At 39.8% G+C, this 9,626-nt stretch overlaps 1 protein-coding gene across 1 annotated transcript; it reads right to left on the bottom strand.

Annotated features, from left to right (window-relative positions):
• Positions 1–4: 4 nt before the first annotated feature.
• On the bottom strand, positions 5–9,227 carry si:dkey-3h3.3 (uncharacterized protein LOC100144568 homolog). The gene is made up of 4 exons (XM_041936214.1): positions 9,145–9,227; positions 5,926–6,906; positions 2,507–2,724; positions 5–2,068 (listed from the first exon to the last, which is right to left on the bottom strand). Exons 1-4 carry the CDS (start codon positions 9,148–9,150, stop codon positions 1,999–2,001), a joined length of 1,275 nt encoding a protein of 424 aa, XP_041792148.1. The 5' UTR covers positions 9,151–9,227; the 3' UTR covers positions 5–1,998.
• Between the last annotated feature and the right edge of the window lie 399 nt (positions 9,228–9,626).

Below are 9,626 nucleotides of genomic sequence, written 5' to 3'. Positions count from 1 at the left end.
ACCATCAGAGGGAAGAGAGAATTATGATTTTATTAATTGGGTGAGCTGATCCTTTCATGTCAATGAACCACCCATATTAGGAGTCATGACACTGAATTTCACATGGAGGTGTAACCAGCAGACAGATGAAACCAATGTGATGTCTGTCACACTTAGGATCCCAGCTTGTTCTATGCAACAGGTCTCAGCTTTCACCTTGACCATAGTTTATTTGTTATAATCACAGTATCGCCCTGTGGCCAAACTGTAGTTGCTATTTGTTAACTTCTGGTAATTCTTCCACCAAGCAGCTTGGGGTAAAGTTTGAGCTGTTTTACAAAGACGAATGGTGAAGGTACCCAGATGTGCAAAGCTAATAGAAATCCAAACAGGCTGAAGGCTGTAATTTCTGCCCAAGTTTCCACTACTTAGTTATGCCAATGCCAGCCAAATATTTTGTATTTTTAATTCGTAATGGATGTAGATCGATGACGAGGTAAAGTATTTTCTGTTAATCATTTTCAACAATTTCAACAATTATTTCATCTGCTGTGATTCACTGTTACACAGATTGAGAGTGACGTCCATGGGGGTTGAATGTTTTGCACATCATACATGTATATCGTCTATCTAAGATTAATTTGACAAAAGCAAAGGAAAGGTGGATTTTCTGACATGCAATCCAAACAGGGCACAAACAAATTAAATTAGTCAGAACCCCCCATCCCAACAAGCATTAAACTAATTGTTTGACACAATAAAGGTTTCAATCTTGCCAGCCAAGCAATTTTTGATATGTGGAAAGTTATTCATTTCGAAGTTTTGCAGTACACTTTGGTGAAAATGTGGCAACTGTGGGTGAAATGGTGTCATACTGCAATTGCTGCACTCTCCGCCAGAGTCCCAGAGTTTCTCCCCAGCCATAGTTCATGTTAAGAGTGACAGTCCCTCCAATTTAAATTAAATGAGTGCAGTGATGTAGCAATGATGTTGCAAATGCAGTCCAACCAGGAACACAATGAAGACATAAATCATGCAACAAACAAGTCCTTACTCCTTTAGCCAACACTTAGCTGTCTACCTACTGTACATGTAAAGGACCACAATCGCTCACTCTGAGGACAACAATGTTGTCCATGTTTTGGACTGAGAAGAGCTAGGCTGAAAGAAGCCATATACAGACAGATCTCAATAACTTCTGACAACATTTTTTTCTGTCAAATGTCTTCAATGACATAAAAAAAAAAAAACAACATTTGGGAATTGTCATGGTCACAGGCTGTCATTTTTGATTGGTTGCCATGCTTCTAGAAGGCGGGTCTTATATGATCTTCCTCAAGGTTATTGCACAGAAAAGAACCAACCACATGGCAGAGCGAGACAAGTTGAATGACTGGAGAAAGTCAGTCAAGCTAAGCTGGATTCAGATAAGGCCTGCATCCTTACCTGCTGCCCTCTTGTCAAGGCATTCAGTGCACGTTGAAGTCTTGCTTCAACATGCACTGAATGCCTACACTAGGCTTTGTGGTAATAAAATCTTCCTAACCAAACAACAAATAATTCTAGCAGTGCTACCTGTGCTCTGACAGAATAAATGCAATGAAAACATAGGATACACAGGCTAATGTAAATAGAAATTCCAAATATTAAGATCGATCAGATTGAAAACACATCATGAAGTCTAAGAACATTCACCAGACCAATGAAAATTAACATTTCGTTTTCTAATTTTTTTCATATTTAGTGATTTAAAACAAGGTCATTTCAAACATGTTAAAAAAAAACACTACAGACTAATTGACATTGAACCAAAAAAAGACAGTTGAAGGCATGGTTTACAAATGTGGGATGGTATCATTATTTATGAAATATCAAATTACATTAAAATGACATTAATTATCCCTCCTGGATTGTAGTCCTCTGTTCCACAACACCTTAAGTTTACTTGTATGTGTGCATTTTAAACTGTGAATGTTTGTATGATGCTCTATATTTGTGTGTTGACAAACCTTAAATAACTCATTCAATTCCTTTGACTGTCAGTTCATCTCGAATTCGACTGAGGTAATCAGGATCTGGGTATCCATGGCTGTAAACACACAGAAATGCAGTTTACTTCATATAGACAGTTTCATGGTCACAGTGAAAGTCCATAGTTACAGTATGCATCGGCCTTGTAGTGCAGGTCCTGTGATATCACACTTCTGTACTGGTGATTACATTTAGGTCACATAAATAACCTTCTCTTCGGATAAATACAGATGTGAATAAAAGGAATGAATGAAGCAGTAGGATATTAATATGTCAAACTGATCGTCTGTGCCTGATTCTGTCCTATTCACAGGTGCTGCTTTGGGCTCACACGTACATCCTGCTCAGTGACTTACTTGGTAAGTGGCATAATGGTTTATGTCACTGGCTTGAACACAATCATCACTACAGCCTTAAATGTGGAAATAATTAGGTACATTTATTGATATGTAACGCACATCAATAAAATGGAATATTGCCAAACAATAGTCCTTACTGAGTTGGTCCTCCATGTGTTGAGGTTTTGTGGTGAATATCATTCCATGTGACCGTATTGTTCCTGCCACTGGTGGTGGACTGGCCAACAGTGAAGATGAGTCTCTGATCGAAGGCTCGCCTCAGCAGTTTCAGGATCCTTCTGCCCTCTGAGAAGTCAGGGAGATAGGCTGTACGGGATACACCTTCATATGGCTGACCGGGGTTAGGATGCTCCTCCTGAAGACACAAAGTAAAGGATTCACTGGTTAATGATGTGCCCATATGCAAGTGCCTGTGGGTCCACAGCTCTTAGAAACATTAGAGAGGACATGACATCAATTAAACCCTGCACGCCCAAAATGTTATAAAAGCTGGTTGCCGGCCAAGTCATTGCCCATCTATCCAGCAATAACTGTCTGGACAAGTTTCAGTTCAGTTTCAGACCCAAACACACTGAAACTGCAGTACAGTAGCTAATGACATATTAATTGCAATGGAATAATTTTTCATCTTTCTTGCTCTTACTAGATTTAGGTGCTGCCTTTGAAACTGTGGATCATGACATCCTCCTACAACGGCTTGAGAATCACACTGGTCTCAACAGGCTTTCTGAGGTTCCACTCATACCTTAGTAATAGAACACAACACGTAGCATAAAACATGTCTTCCACAGGTATCAATACCTGGGCCACTCTTGTTTTGTGCTTGCTGGTCCTGGTTCACATCTTAAAAAAGACAACATATAGTATTATTACTACGCTGATGACACACAGTGTATTTTCTTGTAACAGTCAATGATCCCTCCCAGCTGGTTAAATTAGAGATGCTTGTTAGAAGTCATCAATGGATGTGAGAAAAATATTTTGAATGCACTCAAGACCAAAATGTTGTTAGTTGGTCCATCTACATTCACATTGCTTTTTACAGATTTTTCCATTAACCTTGATGGCTACACAATTTCTTAGACCCATACAGTTACGAATCTGGGATTTGTATTTGATCACACGCTCACATTTTAGCTCCACATCAGGAATATAACATAAACAACCTTCTTCCACCTTCATAAAATAGCCCAAATATGCCCAATTTTATCAAAATCAGACAATCCTACTATATGTGTTGTTAACATTGAGAGCAGACTACTGTATACACTTTTCTCTGGCTGACCTAAGACAGCAACTGCCAGAGTCCTTGCATGATCTAAGAAGTTGAGTCATACAACAACAGTACTGATGTCTCAGCACTGGTTCACACCAGGCACTGACTTCAAAATCATCGTCCTTCTTACCTATAAGGCTTTCAGTGGTCTGGCCCCCTCATATATGTCCAGCCTTATTTTTTCATACACTACACCTGCATATAAACAGCACCAACAACGGAGATGGTGATACACTTCCACAGGAAGGTACCACAAACTACACCGGTGAACATTCAGGAATCCGACATTGAGATTGTAGGCGAGTATAGATGCCCAGGTGTTCACCTCAACCATAAACTGGACTGGACCAACAGCCCAGATGTCCTGTGCAAGAAGGGCCAAAATTGTCTCATTAGCTGAGAAAACTGAGGTCCTTCAGAGTGTGCAGGACACTATTAAGAACATTTTATGCCGCTGTGGTGGCATCTGCAATTTTCTATGCAGTGGTCTGCTGGGGCTGTGGAAGCTCTGAAAGAGACAGAAAAAGAGTGAACCAACTAGTCTTGAGAGCTGACCTGGACTGCCCTCTGTAGGGGGGAGGGGGCCCTCAGCAGCTCCTTCAGCAACAGACTGCTGCATCCACTGTGTAAGAAGGAACGCTACCGCAGGTCCTTCATTTCAACAGCTGTCAGGTTATTCAACTCAGGCATATAATGTAGCACACATACTGTTTTTCTTTGCACTACTGTAAAAAATCCTTTTACTTCGTACATGCAAAAACTGTGCAATATTACATTCTTTTTTCCTTAAATACTATATAAACATACACAAATAACTCAAACAGAATCATTTCCATGGTGAAGAAAAACCCCTTCACAACGTCCATTCAAGTGAAGGACACTCTCCAGGAACTATGTGTATCAGTATCTAAGTAGACCATAAAGGGAAGACTTCTTGAGAGTAAATACAAAGGATTCACCACAATGTGCAAACCATTAATCAGCCTCAAAAATAGAAAGGCCGGAATTGAAGCACCTGAAGAAGCCAGTCCAGTTCTGAAACAGCATTCCTTGGACAGATGAGAGTAAGGTCAACCTGTACCAGAATGATGGGAAGAAGAAAGTGTGGCTAACAGCTCATGATCCAAAGCACACCACATCTTCTGTAAAACATGGTGGTACGATCCCTTCGCTCCTCCAACACCTACCGACTCCTCCCCCCAAGGACCAAGATCCACACAATTGGGGACAGGGCATTCTGTTCTGCCGCTCCACGTCTGTGGAACGCCCTCCTTGACAACCTGAGGGCTCCACAGACTGTTGAAAGTTTTAAAAAGGGACTGATAACCTTTCTTTTTAGGAGACATTTTAATCTTTGAAATGTCAATGTCTTTTGGCTGTTGTGTTTTTACTTGTTTTTATGGTTTTAGTTCCAAATTGTAGCACTTTGAGATTGTTTCTACAATGTAAAGTGTTTTTTTAAATAAAATTTCCCCATCTGGGGATTAATAAAGATACCAGTCCAGTACCTACTTAGAATACAGCATAGAATATGGACAGAAGACCCCCTTTACCATGTTTTAGCTTGTCTGGAAGACAGAAAAAAAAGGGTTGTGAAACACTGGCTCCACACTGTGTATCTGTGAGTTTCAACATAAACCAAACTATATATGAAGTCAAAACACACAAGAGGGAGGTTAAAAAAGTTCTATCTTGCTGTTTGAAGGTTCAGTGCGTAGAGACTAAAGTAACACGTTGAACTCCAAAGCTAGCATTGTTCACTGTTTTGACAAAATAATCTTCACACAAAATGTTTTTGATTCTTTCTGGTGATATCAACCATAAATGGAAAATAGTGCTCAAATATTGACATTTCAAATAAACCTTGCTTTTTGACACTGTATCCATGGCTCTTAGTCCCTGATCTCAGTGTGATGCTCCATAATTATTATTTCCTCTTAACAATTTTCTTATCAATAGCAATCATTATCTCTCATATTTGTTTGTAACAAAACTTGCTCCTGCCAGTTCCCAACACAGTCCAGCCATGTAAGAGTCTCACTGGGATGTTTCTGGTGGTCCCAGTAGATCCTTGATGTTTCCCGTTATCATGTAAGCAAGGTTCCCTTTTTCAGTGATGAGAACTAAAGAGATTCAATTTGCAGATAAACTGTGAGATACAGTTGACAGCTCCAGGAAAAGTTGGTGAGTCAACCCTGAGTTGAGATTATTTTGTCAAATACTGTTTTCCAAGGTTGAAAGAAAAATTTAAATTGCTCAGTGTTGTATCTGTATTCTTACCTTTTGGATGCCGCTTGGAATGTAATAATGGATGATTATTGTTCCATATTTCTCATATCCAGGCAAAGACGAGGAGCTTTTGGTGACATTCATTTTGCCTCCATCAGGTTGTGTCCCTGTCAAGATGCCGTATAACTCTCCACATGTTGGGCATACAGGCTTGTAGGAAAAAGCTTTTTTCAGACAGTTTCTGCAGAAAGCATGCTTGCACTGTAGAGTCTCTTTCTCTGCTGTTACTATTGGTTCCATACAGATTGGACATGATTCATCTTCAGGACCCATAGTTCCGCTGCTTGGGGTGTCTGCTGGACCTTTGTTTACGGGACTCTTGCTTGAGCTTTGCATATTTTTTAAAAGGAACTCTTCCAATTTAGCAATGTGCACAAAAGGGCCAGTCACTGTTACTTCATGTTTGTTGTGGCTGGGTTTAAAAAGGAGTTGTGGAAATCTGTTTTGCAGTTCTTTGTGGTCATGTGGACTCACAGGGACAGATGTGACCTGCAGGTCAGAGGCAGTTCTCTGGTAGAATGTGATGAATCGCTTTCTGACAAAGTCAACATGAACGGGATATATGGAGACACGGTGTGGTCTGAAAGTCACTTGTACTGTGCTACTCGGTTTACTGTATACTGTTCTGAGATCAGGCTTTGTTTCAATGACAAAAGTGTTACCTCCAATTTTGTTCAGTTCATTTGCACACTTTTGCTCAATGTAGGCCATAACAATGCAAGATACATCCACAGATTTGACACGACTTGACGCCTGATCATCTTCGTGACAGACCTGATCTCCTGCGGCAGAACTGGAGCGATGCCGCACTGTTGACAGTTTGATTGAAAGTTCCTCCAGTTCCTCATAGGTTCCTCTCACTTTGTAGCAGGAACCTGTTTTCTCACGACTGTGAGACTGAAGAAACTTCATGAATCTTACTGGGTCTTTGTAATCAGCTTCATCGATGATGATGGTGACGTCTGTGATAAACTGGAACAAGAAATGACATGAATTTAGTTGTTAGCTGCATAGCTACATCTCAATACAATATGATGTTTTATGAGGCAGCCATGTGATACTTGGTACACTGGGGTATTATAATAGGACTGAAAATGTTGCACTATTGAAACTATTGAAAGCGGCCTCCAACCAATGATGTTGACAGACAACAAATAGCCCAATCAGAGGTGCAAACCCTGGTAATCTCCATAAATGAAGCCCAACCTTTTGTTTACGTTTTGGAGAGGATTTTTTTTCTCCATTTGACACATATAGTGTATGATAAAATTATACTGTTTATACTTTACAACAAAAAAGAGCTTACATTCATTCTCTGTAGTTCCCCAGCACATTTTCTCTGCTACTGAAAAACTATTATCATACGTCCACAAACTGCAATGAATAACCACTGAAAAGGAATTATTCTTCTACAACTTCAGCTTCAAAACTTGCGAGACGAAGGCTACTAAAAGACACCATCTGATGGCGGAAGCCATGCAGTGCATTCAAACATACTCAATTATTAGTATTGCAGTTTAGAAAAACAGATTACAACATTAAATTTGGAATATAAACATAAAGAAATTAGAATACAATTCAAAATTGACTGTTAGCAGAGCTTAACTGAATTGTAAATAAATTTGATTCACAAATAAATTGTGGGGTCCCTTACAAACCGTATAAAACTTTACTTCCCCCTCCAGTTACTGATTAAACACCTAAAACCTCATATTTGTTAATCAAAATTACAAAATGCATTTAGATTTTTTTTTTCCATTAAAAAGTTCTGTTCGTGCCTTCCATTGGCATAGATGTAACTCTATACCTCTGTCTGGATGTGGTATGTGCACATCTAAGCAGTCCCTGCGTCCATGTCCACCCACCCCTCCGCCACTTGCCTGTAGCTTCGACTCTGCCCATCACATGAACAAACCTCATCAGCAGTTTAGCTGCAACTGTTTTCACTAATGTTTACCATAACTTTCTTTGTCAGTGCCCCTAAGCCATATAAAATGTCCTTTTTGTCACAGCATTGCAGCAAATTTGTTTGGATACAGTCAATGGATAAAACACAAGACGAACAAACCAGCTGATCACGATGTTGGCTCATACTAGATGGAAAACCACGTGGGATTCCATATAAACTTCAACGTAAGTCATATGTCATGTGGCATATAAAAAAAGCACTATATGGAGACATTAACAAAGTTAAAATTTTAATTTTCACTGGAGGCGGACTTTAACAGTGGGAAACACAAAAATAGTAAGCATAAACAACCTTACAAGTATCAATGAACCTCTCTCATGTAGGCTCACTATGTGCTAGAATGCAGTGAGCAAACAAAACAAGGCATACAATGAAGCAACACACATAAGTCCAAATAAGATTTCCATGTATTACAGGGGCATGAGGGGGGAGTGCTCTGCGACGCTAATGGCCACGTTCTATTAGCAGTGTGTGAAAGAATGTGCCGGGGTCACACTGAAGACCACCTACTCTACTGATGTCCTCTGTCACACAAGAAAACTGATTTCACCATTGAACTAGTAAGTCACTAGTACTAGTGACCTTCTGTGAGTTTTGACTAAAACAAAAAAAACGGGTATTTCTTTGTGATTTACACCAAGTCATTTCTCCTTGTGTTTTTAGTCAGGTTAATGGTAAAGTGATGAGTAATGCACTATTTTTGTGATATTTTTCTTTCCTAAAATTCTCTGGTGGGGCTCATGCCACCGACTGGTTTCACTTTCATTATACAACACTACATTGCCACTTGCCTTTAACTTGGTGCCCTCCTGCTATAAACCTCGATGAGCTCCAATTATTCTGCCCCCCACACTGCCTCATTGTAAGCAAACTTGTTTAAGATTGCAAACAGTTGGTCAGATTAATTACATGCTTACATCACTGCACTGGTCTAACATGGAAACTGGAAAATAAGCGTCACATCGTTTGGCTTTATGCTCTGCCTCTGTCCCAGCAGGTGTTTCATTACGGTTTAGCGTCCTTTGTGCTTTGTCCTTTGATGCACACTTTCTCTGCAAGTCTTCATGATTCTCTGTCCAATTTAACACATTTCTCCCCGTCAGAATACCAACAGTTATTAACTATCAGCTGGGTCACACCCAGCCTACACCGACCACTATAATATCTATCCCTGCTCTCGTGTCTCATTATTATAGTCTGCTTTTGCTGTTTTAAATGTAGCCCAAATACGTTGAACCTACCTCCATACTGCAGGGCTCTTCGAAAACTGTAGCAACACTTTGTTGTTTCTCTGAACACAGGGAGGACGTCTTCGTAGTTTCGATTTCAGTTTCACGGTGTCTTCAGTGTTTATAACTTGCCTTTTAGCGACCCCTGTCGGCGACCCACTAAATAACATAAAACAACACGAGTGAAGAATTCAGCTGGAAGCTTTACCACAAACGCTCCTCTGTCTTCTGTACAGATGTACCCTACCTCTGCTTTACCATTTTGTGATAATTTATACTCCTATATTTCAGAGAGAAACATGTTCTTTACTCCACTTTATTTATTTTTGATAAAAGGTTGTGATATGGTAACTACTGCCATCGTGTGGCATTTGTACGTTAGTACAAATTACAGTTTCCCTGAGACATGACATAATGTGACAATAACACCTAAAAATGAGTACTGAAGAACAACAAAGTGTTGCAAGTACAATGATTATATTGCTGAATTAATT

This window comes from Chelmon rostratus, chromosome 5, assembly GCF_017976325.1.
Source record: "Chelmon rostratus isolate fCheRos1 chromosome 5, fCheRos1.pri, whole genome shotgun sequence".
Lineage (NCBI taxonomy): Eukaryota > Metazoa > Chordata > Actinopteri > Chaetodontiformes > Chaetodontidae > Chelmon > Chelmon rostratus.
The sequence above is the reverse complement of the archived record's forward strand: the minus strand, read 5'-3'. Positions and strand labels throughout refer to the sequence as shown.

Excerpts from the sequence above, each read along its gene's own strand:
- si:dkey-3h3.3 (XM_041936214.1), bottom strand. Across the intron at positions 2,725-5,925 it reads TTCCAAGCGGCATCCAAAAG|GAGGAGCATCCTAACCCCGG; the intron begins GTAAGAATACAG and ends TTGTGTCTTCAG. Across the intron at positions 2,069-2,506 it reads ACACATGGAGGACCAACTCA|CCATGGATACCCAGATCCTG; the intron begins GTAAGGACTATT and ends GTGTGTTTACAG.